At 38.7% G+C, this 18,076-nt stretch overlaps 1 protein-coding gene across 1 annotated transcript; it reads right to left on the bottom strand.

Moving 5' to 3' along the window:
- Positions 1 to 32: 32 nt before the first annotated feature.
- LOC129351441 (zinc finger protein 260-like) lies at positions 33 to 16,189 on the bottom strand. Its single transcript, XM_055020298.1, has 2 exons — positions 15,960 to 16,189; positions 33 to 2,084 (listed from the first exon to the last, which is right to left on the bottom strand). The coding sequence occupies exons 1-2, from the start codon at positions 16,126 to 16,128 to the stop codon at positions 157 to 159; spliced, it is 2,097 nt and encodes a 698-aa protein (XP_054876273.1). The 5' UTR covers positions 16,129 to 16,189; the 3' UTR covers positions 33 to 156.
- Between the last annotated feature and the right edge of the window lie 1,887 nt (positions 16,190 to 18,076).

Raw genomic sequence — 18,076 nt, 5'->3', positions numbered from 1 at the left:
TTTCTACTTGCTGTTTTTCCATTGGATTGGACACAAAAAAACGGATCATATCTGTTTCCTTGCAAAAGTTTCCAGTATGAGAAAGTCTTTATGTGATTAGTTAAATTACTTCTGTCATTGTAAGTCTTTCCACAGGTTCCACAGGAAAAAGGCTTCTCACCTGTGTGACCTCATGTGAACTTTTAAATGACCTTTTTCAGAGAAACTCCTTCCACAGGTCTCACAAGAGAAAGGCTTCTCACCTGTGTGAATTCTCATGTGAACATTTAAACTACGTTTTTGAGAGAAACTCCTTCCACATGTCCCACAAGAGAAAGGCTTCTCACCCGTGTGAATTCTCATGTGAACATTTAAACTACATTTTTGAGAGAAACTCCTTCCACAGGTCCCACAAGAGAAAGGCTTCTCACCTGTGTGAATTCTCATGTGAACATTTAAATTACGTTTTTCAGAGAAACTCCTTCCACAGGTCCCACAAGAGAAAGGCTTCTCACCTGTGTGAATTCTCATGTGAACATTTAAATGATCTTTCTTAGAGAAACTCCTTCCACAGGTCCCACAGGAGAAAGGCTTATCACCTGTGTGAATTCTCATGTGAACATTTAAACTAAGTTTTTTATAGAAACTCTTTCCACAGGTCCCACAAGAGAACGGCTTCTCACCCGTGTGAATTCTCATGTGAACATTTAAATGATCTTTCTGAGAGAAACTCTTTCCACAGGTCCCACAGGAGAAAGGCTTATCACCTGTGTGAATTCTCATGTGATGAATTAAATTCTGTTTTTGACTGTGACTCTTTCCACAGGTCCCACAGTAGAAAGGCTTCTCACCTGTGTGAATTCTCATGTGTTGAATCAAAGTCTGTTTTTGACTGTAACTCTTTCCACAGGTCCCACAGGAGAAAGGCTTCTCACCTGTGTGAATTCTCATGTGTTGAATTAAAGTCTGTTTTTGACTGTAACTCTTTCCACAGCTCCCACAAGGGAAAGGCTTCTCGCCTGTGTGAATTCTCATGTGAACATTTAAATGATCTTTCTTAGAGAAACTCTTTCCACAGGTGCCACAGGAGAAAGGCTTCTCACCTGTGTGAATTCTCATGTGATAAGTTAAACTACGTCTATGAATATAACTCTTCTCACAGGTGCCACAGGAGAAAGGCTTCTCACCTGTGTGAATACTCATGTGTGCAGTTAAACTCCTTCTGTCATTGTAACCCTTTCCACAGGTGCCACAGGAGAAAGGCTTCTCACCTGTGTGAATTCTCATGTGATGAATTAAAGTCTGTTTTTGACTGTAACTCTTTCCACAGCTCCCACAGGAGAAAGGCTTCTCACCTGTGTGAATTCTCATGTGAAGATTTAAATTACGTTTTCTAGAGAAACTCTTTCCACAGGTCCCACAGGAGAAAGGCTTCTCACCTGTGTGAATTCTCATGTGAAGATTTAAACTGGCTCTACTGCTGAAACTTTTTCCACAAGTCCCACAAGAAAAAGGCTTCTCACCTGTGTGAATCCTCATGTGAACTTTTAAATGTTCTTTTTGAGAGAAACTTTTTCCACAGGTCCCACAGGAGAAAGGCTTCTCACCTGTGTGAATTCTCATGTGATAAGAGAAACTCTTTCTATGATTATAACTCTTTCCACAGATCCCACAGGGGAAAAGCTTCTCATCTGCACAATTTCTCATGTGAGAATTTAAAATATATTTTTGGGAGAAACTTTTTCCACAAGACCCACAAGAGAACGGCTTCTCACCTGTGTGAATTCTCATGTGCCTCTTCATGCCATCCTTTCGAGAAAAAGTTTTATCACAAATTCTACAAGAGTATAATTTTTGCCCTGGATGAGCTTTCTTGTGCATGATTTTTTCTTCAGTGTCAGTTCTGTCTTTCTGCTGTTTGGTTTTCTCATATTTCTTCTTTTGTTTCTGACCTTCCTTTCTTCTTTTTCCTGGGTCTTCAGAATTGCTTCCTTCCTGATTCCGGTTCTCAGTTTCTGGAGAGCCGTGAGAGATGAGTTGGTTCCTCTGTGGTTCTGTTTCATTGAGAACCTCCTCATTTTCACACACACGACATTGTGGGAGATCTGGACAAAAAGACAAAACAAAAGCTTTTAAATTTCAATCAAACAAATTATCCTTCACTTTTATTATCTTCACCCATCCATCCATTTTCTTCCACTTATCCGGGGTCGGGTCACGGGGGTAGCAGCTTCAGAAGGGAGGCCCAGACTTCCCTCTCCCCAGCCACTTCCTCCAGCTCCTCCAGGGGAACCCCGGGGCGTTTCCAGGCCAGTCGGGAGACATAGTCCCTCCAGCATGTCCTGGATCTTCCCCGGGGCCTCCTCCCGGTGGGATGTGCCCGGAACACCTCACCAGGGAGGCGTCCAGGAAGCATCCTGACCAGATACCCGAACCACCTCAGCTGGCTCCTCTTGATGTGGAGGAACAGCGGCTCTACTCTGAGACCCTCCCAGATGACCGAGCTTCTCTCTCTAAGGGAGAGCCCAGCCACCCTACGGAGAAAACCCCTTTCGGCCGCTTGTATCCATGATCTCGTTCTTTCAGTCATAACCCAAAACTCATGACCATAGATGAGGGTTGGAATGTAGATAAACCGGTAAATCGAGAGCTTTGCTTTTTTTACTCAGCTCTCGCTTCACCATGACAGAGCGGTAAAGTGCCTACTTCATGGCAGACACTGTGCCGATCTGCCCGTCGATCTCCTGTTCCCATCTTCCTGCATTCGTGAACAAGATCCCGAGATACTTGAACTACACCACCTCGGGCACGACACCCTCCTCGACCCGGAGAAGGCACTCTACCTGGCTCAAGACCATGGCCTCGAATTTGGAGGCGCTGATCTTCATCCCAGCTGCTTCACACTCGGCTGTGAACCGCTCCAGCGAGAGCTGCAGATCACGTCCTGATGAAGCCAACAGCACTACATCACGAAGGGCAGCCCTGGCAGAGTCCAACCCTCACCGGAAACGACCCCGACTTACTGCTGGAAATGCGGACGAGACACTAGTCATACAGGGACCTGACAGCCTGTATCAAAGGGCCAGGTGCCCCATACTGCCGGAGAACACCCCTCAAACCTTGTCTGCAGAGATTGGAGAGCCCGACCCAGAGTCCCTAGGCTCATCTTCCTCAATGGAAGGCATGTTGGTGGGATTGAGGAGGTCTTTGAAGTATTCTCCCCACCCGCCCACAATGTCCTGAGTCGAGGTCAGCAACACACCATCCCCACTATAAACAGTATTGGTGTTGCACTGCTTCCCTCTACTGAGACACCGGATGGTGGAACAGAATCGCCTCAAAGCCATGTGGAAGTCTTTCTCCTTGGCCTTTCCAAACTCCTCCCATGCCCACGTTTTTGCCTCGGCAACCACCAGAGCCGTATGCCATTTCGCCCACCGGTACCCATCAACTGCTTCTGGAATCCCACAAGCCAAAAAGGCCCAATAGGACTCCTTCAACCTGACAGCATTCCTCACCGAAGGTGTCCACCAACGAGTTTGGGGGTTGCCACCACGACAGGCACCGACCTTACGGCCACAATTCCGATGAGCCGCCTCGGCAATAGAGGCACGGAACATTGTCCACTCAGACTCAATGACCCCCACTGCCCCCGGAACGTGTTCGAAGTTCTGCCGGAGATGGGAGTTAAAGCTCCGTGTCACAGGGGATTCTACCAGACGTTCCCAGCTCACCCTCATAACACGTTTTCCTCGTGTTCCTCCCAACCACACCCCTCCAGGTCTCAATGTCATTGTCCATGTGAGCGTTGAAGTCCCCCAGCAGAACAAGGGAGTCCGCAGGAGGGTCACTCTCCAGTACCCCCATAAGGACTCCAAGAAGGGTGGGTAATCTGAATTTTAGACGGAGGGAGGCTACCCTCTCATTCACAGGGGTAAGCCCTGTGAATGAGACCCAACGTACAGGCACTGAGATGGGGAGCAACAAGTATGTCCACTACTGCCCAATGCCTCTCACCGTGGGCAACTCCAGAGTGGAAGTATGTCCAGCCCCTCTCAAGGAGACTGGTTCCAGAACCAGAGCCATGCGTCGAGGTAAGGCCAACTATTTCTAGCCGGAAGCTCTCAACCTCGCACACTAGCTGTGGCTCCTCCCCCAGCAGAGAGACGACATTCCACGTCCCAAAAGCCAGCTTCTGCAACTGAGGATCGGACCTCCAGGGCCCCCTCCCTTGCCCATCTCACAATGTACTCGACACCTTTGGCCCCTCCTACGGGTGGTGGGCCAATGCGAGGGGGGACCCATATTTCATCTTCGGACTGAGCCCAGCCGGGCTCCATGGGTAAAAGCCCGGCCACCAGGCGCTCACCTTTGTGACCCCCCCTCCTGGCCTGGCTCCAGAGTGGGCCCTGGTGACTCTCGTCAGGGAGAGGGAACACAAATTCCAAAGTTGTTATCCATCATCGGGGTCTTCGGGCTGCATTTTCTCTGGTCCCTCACTTAGGACCTGTCTGCTTTGGGGGACCCTACTTGGGGTATAAAGCTGCAGACAGCATAGCTCCGAGGATCATTAGGGCACTCAAACCTCTTCACTGCAATAAGGTGGCAGCCCAAAGAGAGGCTGCCACCTTATCGCTGCCACCTGCATTTAATATCTTGATACATCAAAACAGGATTTCTTCAGTTTTTCTAAAATTACATTCTTACAAGAATGAAAATTAATTCAACCAATGAGGTTCTTCTCACCAGGAAGGAACTAGATGCGAGTCAAAATATGATATCATGGACCTCCAAGTGAGCAAACAAGATGGCGATAGTTTCACCTGGTGGCTTCCTGACAAATATTACAAAAAGTTTGAAGAGTCGCATAAAATGCCTAACACAGAACCCCAAATGGCCTTTTAATCTCACCCATTGATATTGTCAGACATTGCTCCGCTCACACTCAACACAAACCTTCAAAGGCACGACTAAATTTCAGCTTTTACTTTCCTGAGAGATGCAGCAGAATTGGTAACAGTGGGGTGATTGTCGTTAACATGCAGAAGATAATGGCAAAATGATCCTATTGAAAATATTTGACATGAATATTGAACAACGTGGAAGATTAAATATGATAGGTGAAAATAGACAATGATATAAATTTAAGCATTTTATTTAATACTCAATTCATTAAATATGTCACTACATCATTAAAATGGAAACACTCAATCATGATAATTAATAATTAACCATTTAATTGTCTGTTCTTCTTATTATTAATATCACTATTATTTCCTGGTGTCAGTTCCTGCAGTATAACCATGAAATCACCTTTTGATCCTTTATCCAGGAGTCGCAACTTTGTTCACTGAACTTGTTAGTTCAGTAAAGACAAGCAGTGGTTACTGCATTCTAGTGAATTAATAAAAGACACCTGATCTCAGTCTCCTTGTACCATTTCACCACAGTGACTCTTTTACATGTCTATCGCTGTTACTGATGTATGAAAAAAATTCTATAATTAATAAACAAATAATGCTCAACCTGCTGGTTTTCCAGACTTATAACACTGGGAAAAACCCTGGGGATTCTTTAAAAAGCAGCATAAATCTTTTCATTTTGAATTAAAAAACATCTATGTTTGCCAACTATAAGCAGTATTTTTCTAATCTGTCTCTTAAACTGATTTATATAATCAGTCATTTATTTATTGTTTAATTTGACATAGAAAGCAGCTAAGCAATAGCAAACAGATGGTACACAAAACAATAAAAACTAATTATTTTAAACATAATCTTTAACCAGTACGAGTAAAGATCAGACCGTCACGGATCACAAACTTAGACATTATATGATGAATAGTGAACAGTCCAGGTCAAAGTTGATCATTCTAAGTGTTTAGAATGACATGAGATGCATTTAAGGCACTTTTTAAAGTAGTCACGGAAACTGTACTTCTATTATATGATGAATGAATCATAATAGAATAATATTATATGGTGAATAGTAGGTCGCTGTTGATCATTTTTAAGTATTTAATGTTTGCAGCTGGAGGAGGATTTATTAGTCTTTAGTTTGGAGTAAAAGCTCTTTGAGTTCAGCGCTTCTTAACCTCTTTAAAACATCTCCAACTTTATTCAACCTGACTAATCAGTAAACCGTGAAGCTGTTTCGTACCTATCCGCTGCAAGATGATCTTGGGTATCCGGTAAAATCCATCAGTCTGCGCTGATCGTCCATCTCTTCCTCCATCTTAACGTTGATTTCTTTCCACTCTGTGAATGTTTCTTCAGCAGGAGTTTCCTGCTGCTTGATAAACTCTCTCTGAGTCTGAACTGAAGACATTTTCACTGAAAACACGGAAATATTTACCGAAAACACCAAACCTGTTTTCAAACCGTCTAACAAAAGAACAGCTAATGTTCCCTCGTGCGCTCTGAGATGTTTCCTGTGTTTCACTTTGATTGTCCTGAAGAAACTGTGAACGACCTTTAGTTCCGCTTTGAATTTTCCACTTTGAGTTTCCTCTGAACATACAACTAAATTAAATATTTTAGAGTAATGAAAGGTTTATTTATTTCTGCGAGTGAAACACAATGATTATAGACAAACTAAAAGCTAAAGATACACTGTTTTCTAAGTACCTTTTCATGTGTTTCACTTTGGTTCTCCTGAAGAAACTGTAAACGAGTTTTAGTTCCCGCTTGCATTTTCCTCTTTTCCTTCGATGCTTATTGGCAATGAATGAAATGCTGCATTACCAACTCAATGTGACATACTGGTCCACTGGTTTGGAGTGTGGATCAGAATGTCACTCTAGTGTTAAATTATATTAAATAACTGCGTTCATTTAAGACAACAAAATATTATCTGGTAAATGTTATTTTTGCATTTATCTAAACCTTCTGAATATGTTTGTGTCCATGTAATCCTCTTATCAAACCAAACCCCAGGAAATTTAAATTGTTTCACTTTTTCTATTTCTTGATTATATAATTTAATTGAAATGTATGTTGCAATTTTTTGAATATGATCTTTTTAGTTTGTAAAACAGACTAATGTTTTATATCAAGTTGTAATTGTTTAAATTGAGATTCAGTTGTGAACTAAACAATGAATTATTACATATAATTTAGAGGGACGCATAGATTTGTTGTTTTGACTTGATAATAATTGATTGTATTGTGATAAAAGGCCCATGCTGCCTTACAATGAAGAGACAAGAAGTGAGAACAGGAGAGCAAATCACTTTAAAATTCCATTTATCTCATAATCTGTATAATCTCATAAATCTAACACAGTACATGCATTAATTACACATATATGGATGTTTGAAAGCCTGTATTTTTATTGAAAGATGATTTTCCATTTACAAATGAAAACATGACATTTAAAATCACAACATAACATCAAACCAAGAGAAAAACATGTATTGTGGGGGGAAAAAATCTAATCTCTGTGGAACAGACCAGGCTTGAGACTCTGGCAAATAGCAAAGAGAGAAATTATTTATTTCTGTTGTTTGTAAACGGAGAACACACAGCAACCACAGCACAGCAGCTGTACCTGCTGCTCTCACAATATATAGGAATCTTTACACAATATGGGTCACTGCCTTGGCTCAGAGTCAATTCCAGTTGAACAGGTTTACTGCACAGTCATGTAGCCTCAGACTTCTTCCTTACTGAAAGATGTTTAGTTAATAAACATCTTCTTGTTCAATATATGGGAGTTTCTAAAAATCAGGATGCTAAAGGAACAATTTTGCAAACCAAAATTATTGTCAGACCTCGTACATACTCTGAGCCTCTGACATTCAATGGAGAAATTTGTTAGACCTTAGGGCTTATTCCATCTTACTATATTTACCTAAATTATCTGTTGTTATCTGTTAAACTCTGGCGCCTTGCTTTTGTATTTGTGGTGAGACATTTAGTCCACTTATCAGTCTGTTGCAACTGCTGCAGAGAGAGGTCAACAGGAAACCCATCTGACTGGTTCTTGACCTACATACTTTATCAGACCGAACAATAAATAAATAATAACTATAGTAATTAAATAAAATAGTTAAAAGAAATAACACAATTTTCACTACACATTATAATACAGAAATGTGGCTGTTGTGTATACTTAACGGCTGGTATTTTTGTCTGATATTGTCCGTTTGACGTTTGTACCACAATGTATAGTACCGTATCTTCATGCTTATACTCTAGTGTAGGTTGTACAGATTACTAAGACACCTCTGCATCCAATGTATATAATCTTGTATATTTAGATTAAAATACAGAAAACATCATTGCTGAAGCAAAATTTGTCTGTGGCTACAACAGTGCATACAGTAAGCATGAAAATAAAACAAAGTATAAGTACAATAAAAATAATATCCGACCTAGTTTTCCAATGGATCTGATGGCAAAAAGTATCCGAGGTGTTTTGGGCTTAAGACTTCTAGTCTGAGTGAGTCTTCATGTGTTGAGTTAAACTACTTCTATGATTATAACTTTTTCCACAGGTCCCACATGAGAAAGGCTTCTCACCTGTATGAGTCCTCATGTGATTAAGTAAAGTCGTTTTCCTCCCGAAACTCTTTCCACAGGTCCCACATGAAAAAGGCCTCTCACCTGTGTGAATTTTAATATGACGATCCAAAGTTTTTTCAGGATGAAACTCTTTCCACAGGTGCCACATGAAAAAGGCCTCTCACCTGTATGAACCATCATGTGATCAAGCAATTGCCTTTCCCTCAAGAAACTTTTTCCACAAGTCACACATGAAAAAGGCCTCTCACCCATATGAATAGTCATGTGTTTAAGTAATTGCTTTTCCTTCAAGAAACTTCTTCCACAGGTCCCACATGAGAAAGGCTTCTCACACGTATGAATTCTCATATGACCAAGTAAATGCATTTTCCTCCGGAAACTCTTTCCACAGGTCCCACATGAGAAAGGCTTCTCACCTGTGTGAATTTTCATATGAATACTTAAATTGCCTTTTAGGGTGAAACTCTTTCTACAGGTCCCACACGAGAAAAGCTTCTCTCCTGTGTGAATTTTCATATGATCAAGTAATCTTATTTTCTTTTGGAAACTCTTTCCACAGGTCCCACAAGAAAAAAGCTTCTCTCCTGTGTGAATTTTCATATGATCATTTAAAGTTCCTTTTAGGGTGAACTTTTTTCCACACATCACACATGAAAAAGGCTTCTCACCTGAGTAAGTTTTGACATGATAAATCGAACCAGTCTTTTCTTTTTCAGCATCAGTTCTGTCTTTCTGCCGTTTGGTTTTCTCAGACTTTTCCTTTTGTTTCTGTTCTTCATTTCTCTTTTTTTCTGGGTCTTCAGGATCGCTTCCTTCCTGATCCTGGTTCTCAGTTTCTGCAGAGCCATGAGAGATGAGTTGGTTCCTCTGTGGTTCTGTTTCATCAAGAACCTCCTCTGTTTTACACACACAACATTGTGGGAGATCTGGACAAAAAGACAAAACAAAAGCATTTAAATTTCAATCAAAAAAGATATCCTTCACTTTAACCTCTTGATGAATAAAACAGGATTTTCTTGGGTTATTCTAAAATTATAATCTTACAAGAATGAACATTAACTCAACCAATGAGTTTCTTCTAACCAGACTGGAACCAAATGTGAGGCAAAATATGATATTAGGTACCTTATAATAGGAAACAAGATGGCGATAACTTAGTGGCTTCCTGACATACATATCTGTACTCCGAGATCAATAGCCTTGAACTTAAAGCTGCATAATATGAACAACTTTGTGTGGTTTTCATGATCAGGTTTATGAATTTGAAAACATTTTTCTCGTGTCTGCTGCTAGCACGCGCTTATTCTGAGTGAAAAGCATTTTCTTCTTTGACTTCCAATGATTCGCTTCCTGCTAAAGAGCCCCCTGGTGGTTGAGGAATAATCCGCCTTATTCCTATCCCCCATGAGGCTTTGCGTGATTTTTGGACACGTCTTCCGCTGCAAACCGGAACCGCCATTTGTTTACATGTTAGCAACTCACTAACCGGCTTTCCACCGAGGATTTAGGCTCCAGTTACCACAGCTTAAATGTGGCCATATTGGTTTACCACTACCTGTAGGGGCTGCGATGGCGACTTGAAGAAATGGCCACAAATAACCCACACTAGCATATGTACCTACTTCACTGACTCAGTTGCTGCAGATGCAGATGTACGTTTTCTTTTGTTGCTTTTTGTCCACATAAGAAAATGATCACACATAAAGCATTTTGATGCATCAAAATCTCTGTTCAAATAGAGAGTTAGGAAGGATTTAACTTTTCTACATAATCATTCTTGTTCTCTTAGCTGCTGGTCTGAGTTTTATATCAATAGGATAAGATTTGAGGAAAACAGAGGGCATGCAGATATCGGCAGGGTAATAATTTGCTTTGCCTTAAATGCATGTTCTCATCTGCTCTGCATCCAGAACCAAACATGGAGAAGCAGCAATCAGGGCTCTTTGAGTTCAGAGCTCCTTAATCTGCCTCCAGTTCCCTATAACCTCGATCAACAGTAAAAGAAAAATAAGCTGTTTCATACCTATCCGGTGTAAGATGATCTTCGGTATCCGGGTAAAATCCAGCAATATGCGCTGATCCTCCATCTCTTCCTCTGATTTAATGGTGACTTCTCTTTGATCCTCCATCTCTTCCTCTGATTTAATGGTGACTTCTCTTTGATCCTCCATCTCTTCCTCTGACTCTTAATGGTGACTTCTCTGATCCTCCATCTCTTCTCTGATTTAATCTTCTCTCTCCTCTCTTCTCTCCTCTGATTTGGTCTCTCTCTCTGCCTCCATCTTTCTTCTCTCTTATCTCTCTCCTCCTCTCTCTTCCTCTGATTTAATGGTGACTTCTCTCTGATCCTCCATCTCTTCCTCTGATTTAATGAGGATTTCTCTCTGATCCTCCATCTCTTCCTCTGATTTAATGGTGACTTCTCTCTGATCCTCCATCTCTTCCTCTGATTTAATGGTGACTTCTCTTTGATCCTCCATCTCTTCCTCTGATTTAATGGTGACTTCTCTTTGATCCTCCATCTCTTCCTCTGATTTAATGGTGACTTCTCTCTGATCCTCCATCTCTTCCTCTGATTTAATGAGGATTTCTCTCTGATCCTCCATCTCTTCCTCCATCTTAACTTTGATTACTTTAAACTCTGTGAATGTTTCCTCAGCAGGACTTTCCTGCTCCTTCTTAAGGGGTTGCATTGAAGACATTTTTACAGCAATACTCTCCCGTTTTTACCCGTATTTAACCTAACAAAGGAAAAGCTAACGCTACCGCTGCTCGGTGCTTTTCCGCGTGTTTCACTTTGACTGTACTGAAGAAACGGTACGCGAGCTTTTTGTTCCGCTTTTAATGTTCCGCTTTTAATGTTCCGCTGCATCTTTCCTCTTATAGTTATACAATTATATTAAGTAAATCAGAATATTATTGAAAGGTTAATTTATTTTTACTTAATTCACCCAAGTGAATAATTACATAAATAAATGCAGGTTTCCAAACCTTTTATTTCTGTTAATTATGGGAAAACGCAGCATTTATGATTTGAACGTTACACTATACTGATTAATAAAAAATGAGTTTGGAGCCCTCACTTCAACAAATGTGAGCTTTTTAGTTAGTTATCCAAGGGTACTTCTAATCTTACGAAATCACCATATTGGAACATATATTGTAATTTTTGCGTATGATCTTTCTAGTTTGTAAAACAGAGTCTGTTATTATATCTAGTTGCAGTTTTGCAAGTTATGATTCAGTATTAAAGTTAAACAGTGAATAACAACATATATTTCAGAGGAACATAGAGATTTGTTCATTTGACTTGAAAAGATCGAGAACAACTGAGTGTCTTGTGAAAAAAGGTTCATGTTGTCATAGGAAGAAGTGAAAACATGAAAGGTAATTAATTATATTCTTCAAAACAGGAAAAGCATTCTGGTTATTTTGAAAAATTCTTGGCCTGTTTTTTCATGTCTAATATATTTTCATTCATATATTCAGCTCTGTAGATACCAAACACACAACGTACTAGTTTATAAACTGTTCATTTAATAATAATGATATTTTATGAGTGATTAGCGAATCATAATGCAGTTATTGGTCCAACTAAATTAAACACAGTCATAATTTTATTGATTGTGATGTGGAAAATGTGTGACTTTGAAATGTCTCATAAGGGGTTCGGTCAGAGGAAACCATAATTTAAGACGGTTAAGACATTTAACTATATAAATGTATATATGTTACAGTTATAAATGTAACATTTAAATGTTACATCTACATGTAAATGTGAATTTCCACATTCAAGCAAACAAACAAAAAAACAAAACAGCAAATATCTGATGGGCATCCATCAGGAATCTATTAACATTATACACCAAAGATGTAGCAAGTACACAGCAATTTACACTCATTCAATACATTAGAATATTACCTAAAAGCCCATTTAGTTCATAATCTTTATCACCAAGTCTAACACGTTATATGCATTAAAAACACACAGATGGATGTTTGAAAGCCTTTATTTCTCAAATGCTGAAAACATTGTAATCAAAGCACAATTCATTTGTGATGCTACCAATACATACAGTAACAGCCAACATGTATCCACTAACCAAAATCATGAAAAAAAATACATACAACAAATAATAAAATACGGAGGCCCACAGGGAAATGGCTAAAGGGCAATTCCACCTATTTATTTGCTACCTTCAGTAGCGCCTATCACTTGTGTGACTTTGCATATGACCATTGAACTGAGATTTGGATTGGAAGTCCCACAAGCCAAATACTTTTCATCACTGTGAGTCTTTCTGTGGTAAATTAGGCCAATTTTATTAGAAAAGCTTTAATCACAACTTGTACATGAGAAAGGCTTCTCACCTGTGTGAGTCCTCATGTGACGAAGTAAATAAGATTTTCTTGGGAATTTTTTTCTACAGGTCACACACGAGAAAGGTTTCTCATTTGTATGAATCATATTGTGACGCGTTAAACTGGATTTGTGTCCAAAATACTTCCCACAGTTCACACAGCAGAAAGGCTTCTCTCCTGTGTGAGTCCTCATGTGATAAGTTAAAGAAGTTCTACAGGCAAAACTTTTTCCACAGGTCACACATGAGAAAGGCTTCTCTCCAGTGTGAGTCCTCATGTGATAAATTAAAGTCGCGTTACTGACAAAACCTTTTCCACAGGTCGCACATAAGAAAGGCTTCTCATCTCCGTGAACCATCATGTGACGAGTTAAATATATTTTGCGTCGGAAACTTTTTCCACAGTTACCACATGAGAATGGCTTCTCTCCTGTGTGAATCATCATGTGAAGACGTAACTCAAATTTTGTTCTGACACTTTTTCCGCAGGCCACACACGTGAAAGGCTTCTCACCTCTGTGAATCATCATGTGACGAGTTAAATGTGTTTTGCATCGGAAACTTCTTCCACAGCTTCCACATGAGAAAGGTTTCTCGTCTGTGTGAATTCTCATATGAAGATTTAATGATTTCTCAATGAAACGTCTCCCACAATGAATGCATGATATCCGTTTACTTGTGTGAGTTCTAATGTGAACATTAAAAGAATTTTTTAGATAAAATTTTTTTCCACAGGTTGTACATGAGTAAGGCTTCTCACCTGAATGAAGTCTCATGTGAATTTTCAAACTGCTTTTTTGACGGAAATCTTTTCCGCAAGTAACACATGTGAACGGTTTTTCACCTGTGTGAGTTCTCATGTGATAAATTAAACTAACCTTGGATCTTAAACTTTTTCCACAGGTAGAACATGTGAAAGGCTTCTCGCCCGTATGAGTTCTCATGTGACTAGTTAAGTAACTGTTTCGAGGAAATGTTTGGTCACAAACTTTACAAGAATATAATTTTTGGTCTGGTTGAGTTTTCTTGTGGTTTTTTTGTTTTCTTCTTTCTCTTTTTTCCTAGATCTTCAGAATTGCTTCTTTCCTGATCCTGGTTTTCATCCTCAGCAGAGTCATCAGAGATGAGTTGGTTCCTCTGTGGTTCTGTTTCATTGTGAATTTCTTGCACATTATAAGGATTCACAAAAATGTCATCAGTCTCCTGTTTTAGCACCAACTGCTCTTCATCCTGACCGATGTGGAGTTTATTCTCTTCTTTGAACTGTTGATGTCCTACTTCATCTGCAAATAAAAAAAACAAAAGATTTTAAAGGTGAACAGAGTATTAAAGCCTTCATTTTAATCACTTTAAGCCTTTTCTCGGATTATTCTCCAATTACAAACTTATAAATAGACAAATGAACTTAACCAGTGAAGTTCTTCCGATGGTGACATATCTTGAAATTAGTCAAGACATACTTTGGATCTCCAGCTGAGAAAGCAAGACAGCGACAGCTTAAATCTTTCTGACCTAAGTTTCAAATGTCCGACTGGATAGTTTGGTTTATTTTCATTGTAAGTAATTCTTTAAAAGTCCTGTGAATAAATATATTTTCCCATCTATCCTTAACAACTGGAACTTCCAATTTTCAGCAAGTTATTTTCACGCACACACACACCCACACACACACACACACACACACACACACACACACACACACACACACACACACACACACACACACACTTCTCCAAATATGATGTCCTTTGCCTTTAACGGTCTGGAAACCTCAACTTCCTCAATGTCCCGTTCCTATGGAGACTCACTAGTCTGAGGAACCTGAAGTTCCCGTTTTTGTGATTTTCCAATGTTCTGTCCATTTTACTTCTCATTGATCGTATTCAGTCACTAAGTCAGTCTACATTTTTAAGATAGTTGAGGTTAAAATCTTCTGAGCTCATAAACAACATTAAATGATCAACAATTTAACAGAAAAACTAGATACACAAATAGAAAAGAAAAACTAAACTATAACTTCAAATAGACTCTATTTAAATAATAAATGTACATCCTGTAAATCTCATGTATGAGTTTATGTATCATTTCCATGAACCTCAGAGTAAATTGATCATGGCCTTGATAAGCCCACAGTTGATCGTCACAAGGAAACATTCACAGATTTCTGTATAATTCCTGTAATTTTTAGGGCTGCAAGTTAAATATTATGGGTTTGAAAACAAGAAATTGTGACTCCATTCTTATTGGTCCAATAAGACAAATTGATATTTGTCCTTAGAAGCAGCGTTCGAAGACTGTTACTCAATTAGTCAGAGAATATCACACACACACACACACACATACCCCCCACACACACACACACACACACACACACACACACACACACACACACACACCACACACACACACACACACACATTAGTGTGAGATGAAGAACTAAAGGAGGAACTCGGCCTCCGTCAGAGAAGCAGGAAAGAAACACATCCTCAGGGTGAATCTGTTTCCTGCAGCCACAGTTCAAATTTTAATGTTCAGATAAAAAATGTCACTGATTTTACAGACTCAGATACATTTTTTAAAATGTGTATTTATTTAGAATGCCTAAAAAGAATACCAAATAGATTTTTATTTGATATTGTTGATATATTTCTGCAAATGTTGGCTTTATAGTTTTTCATTTCAAAATTGTATATATTTTAAAGTTTGCTGTTTGTGCTCTTGTTTTGAATATTTTACATTTTTGCTCACCAGCCGTTGTTATGTCTTTGGCTATCAGCCTTTTGACTGAGAAAACTATAGATTATCAATAAAATAGTTTATAAAAAGACAATTAAATATATAATTAAATACACATAGTTAAACTCAAACTTTAAGCAGTACTTTCTTAATCTGGTTGGTAAACATGAGGGTGTCACAGAAACTGTAAATGTCATTTTATGTGATGAATAATAGTCCAGATCTCTGCTGATCATTTTTAAGTATTTAATGTTTTTTGTTGCAGCAGATTTATTAGAGTCTTTTAGTTTGGAGTAAAAACTCTTTGAGTTCAGCGTTTCTTAACCAACTTTCAGTGAATCGTGAAGCTGTTTCGTACCTATCCGGTGCAAGATGATCTTGGGTATCCGGGTAAAATCCATCAGTCTGCGCTGATCGTCCATCTCTTCCTCCATCTTAACGTTGATTTCTTTCCACTCTGTGAATGTTTCTTCAGCAGGAGTTTCCTGCTGCTTGATAAACTCTCTCTGAGGCTGAACTGAAGACATTTTCACTGAAAATATTCACATATTTACCTCAAACAGTGAATCTGCATGCAGCTTTCCAACATGCCGTGTCTCCCTGTGTCTCACTTTGGCTGAACTGAAGAAACTGAAAACAGGTTTCAGTTCTGCTTTTCATTTTCCGCTCCAAGACACATTTTTACATCACAACTATATAAAATAAATTAGAGTATTATTGAAACGTTAATTTATTTCAGTAACTCAATTCTCCTGATAGAATATATAGAGTCATTACATACAGATGGATGTTTACAAAGTTTTATTTCTGTTAATTGTGAGGAAACACGACATTTAGGATTATAATATTACATCAGAATGATTCATTTAAAATCACTCTGAATGATTTTAAATCATGATTTTCAAAATCTTCTTTTATAAGATTTTCCTAATCTTATGAAAGGACCATAACATATATTCCAATGTTTTAAATATTCATCATCTATGTATGAATAAACTGTATAGACTATTTAGTTTGTAAAACAGAGTCTTTCAGGTTTTTTAGGTTGTGATTCAGTGTTAAAGTTCAACAGCGAGCGACTTCATATGTTTTAGGGGAACACAAAGATTTGTTGTTTTGACCTGAATAGTTGGGGAATAATTTACTGTCTTGTGGGGAAAGGTTCATGTTGTCACAGGAAGAAGTGAAAACAATTGTGAGAAGATGAGAAATCACTTTAATTAAAGCCATTAAAACAATAAAAGTATTCCCTCATCTTGTCTGAAGAGGAAGCGGCTGATATGATTTCAGATGTAAGAGAGACAGAAATACAGGAAGCAATTAAAAAACTGGAAAGCAATAAATCCCCAGGAATACCTGGCGAATTTTATAAATGTTTCAAAAACATCACTAATATTAACCAAAATCTTTAATTAAGCACTTAAGAGGGTGAAATATCAAGTTCCTGCTCTGAGGCCATCATTTCAGTTATTAGTTATTAGAGGCAAAAATACTACAGAACACAAGATTTCACTTTTCACTGATGATATTTTGACTTGTACAGCCGGTGATGTCTGTTCCCTCACTCATGGGGGAACATGGTGAACCTTCGGGTTCCCAAATCAACCGATCCAAATCTGAAGCGATAGTAATACACTGACCTGTAAATGTAACAGATTGATACAAATTAAATTAAATATCCAACCAGGGATTCAGATACCTAAGAATTTCCAAAACTCCTCAAGCACCACAACTTTGGTGGAAAAGTTTATTTACTTCAGTAACTCAATTCAACTTTAGGAAACAGGTTATCTATAATAATTACACACAGACTGATGTTTTCAAGCCTTTTAATTTCTGTTAATTGTGATGTTCTGCTTGAATTTATAATTACAAAGATCCGTTAGGATCTCGATGTTGTGAATTCAAACAGTTTCTTGTAAATGAGGTAAAACTGATGATCATTATTTTCTGATTTTCTATTCTTCTTATTGGTGGGCTACTCGTTTTCATTGGCATTCTTTTCTGTTGGAAATTTAGCAAGAAAACGCTGAAAAGAAGAAGTGAGGAATCCTTACTGCTCTACTTCTCATTCTGTTTTCTTAATTGACTGGGAATATGAATAACCTGCTGGTTGTAGACAACCAGAGAATCGCATGCTCTCTGATGTACATGTAGTTCAGAGACTCTCAAAACCTTTAATGCAAAAGTTAGAAGTTTGACTAGATTTTATCTTAATTAGTTTATATTTATTATCTCTGCTGACTCCCAGAAAACAGGAAGAACAAATATAGAGAAAAAGAAGTTGCCCAGCCAGATTCGTGAGTCTGTACTAATTTGGTTTTATAGTTGCTTACATTTCAGTTTAATGAATATTTATCATTTTTGTACATTTGCCTAACCCTAACCATTTTCAGGTCAGTACAACAAGGTATAAAAGTTATTTTAAATTGTTGTTGTGTTATAAAACTTTTTGGCTATAAAGATGTTTGGACT

This window comes from Poeciliopsis prolifica, unplaced genomic scaffold (genome assembly GCF_027474105.1).
Source record: "Poeciliopsis prolifica strain line A6 unplaced genomic scaffold, Auburn_PproV2 SCAFFOLD066, whole genome shotgun sequence".
NCBI lineage: Eukaryota > Metazoa > Chordata > Actinopteri > Cyprinodontiformes > Poeciliidae > Poeciliopsis > Poeciliopsis prolifica.
Note: the sequence above shows the minus strand (reverse complement) of the source record. Positions and strands in the feature narration are given on the sequence as shown.

Bases quoted from the DNA above. Each gene is read 5' to 3' on its own strand.
- LOC129351441 (XM_055020298.1), bottom strand. From the start codon at position 16,128: ATGTCTTCAGTTCAGCCTCAGAGAGAGTTTATCAAGCAGCAGGAAACT. The intron at 2,085-15,959 runs GTACGAAACAGC...CTTTTTGTCCAG, and splicing joins GATCATCTTGCACCGGATAG to ATCTCCCACAATGTCGTGTG.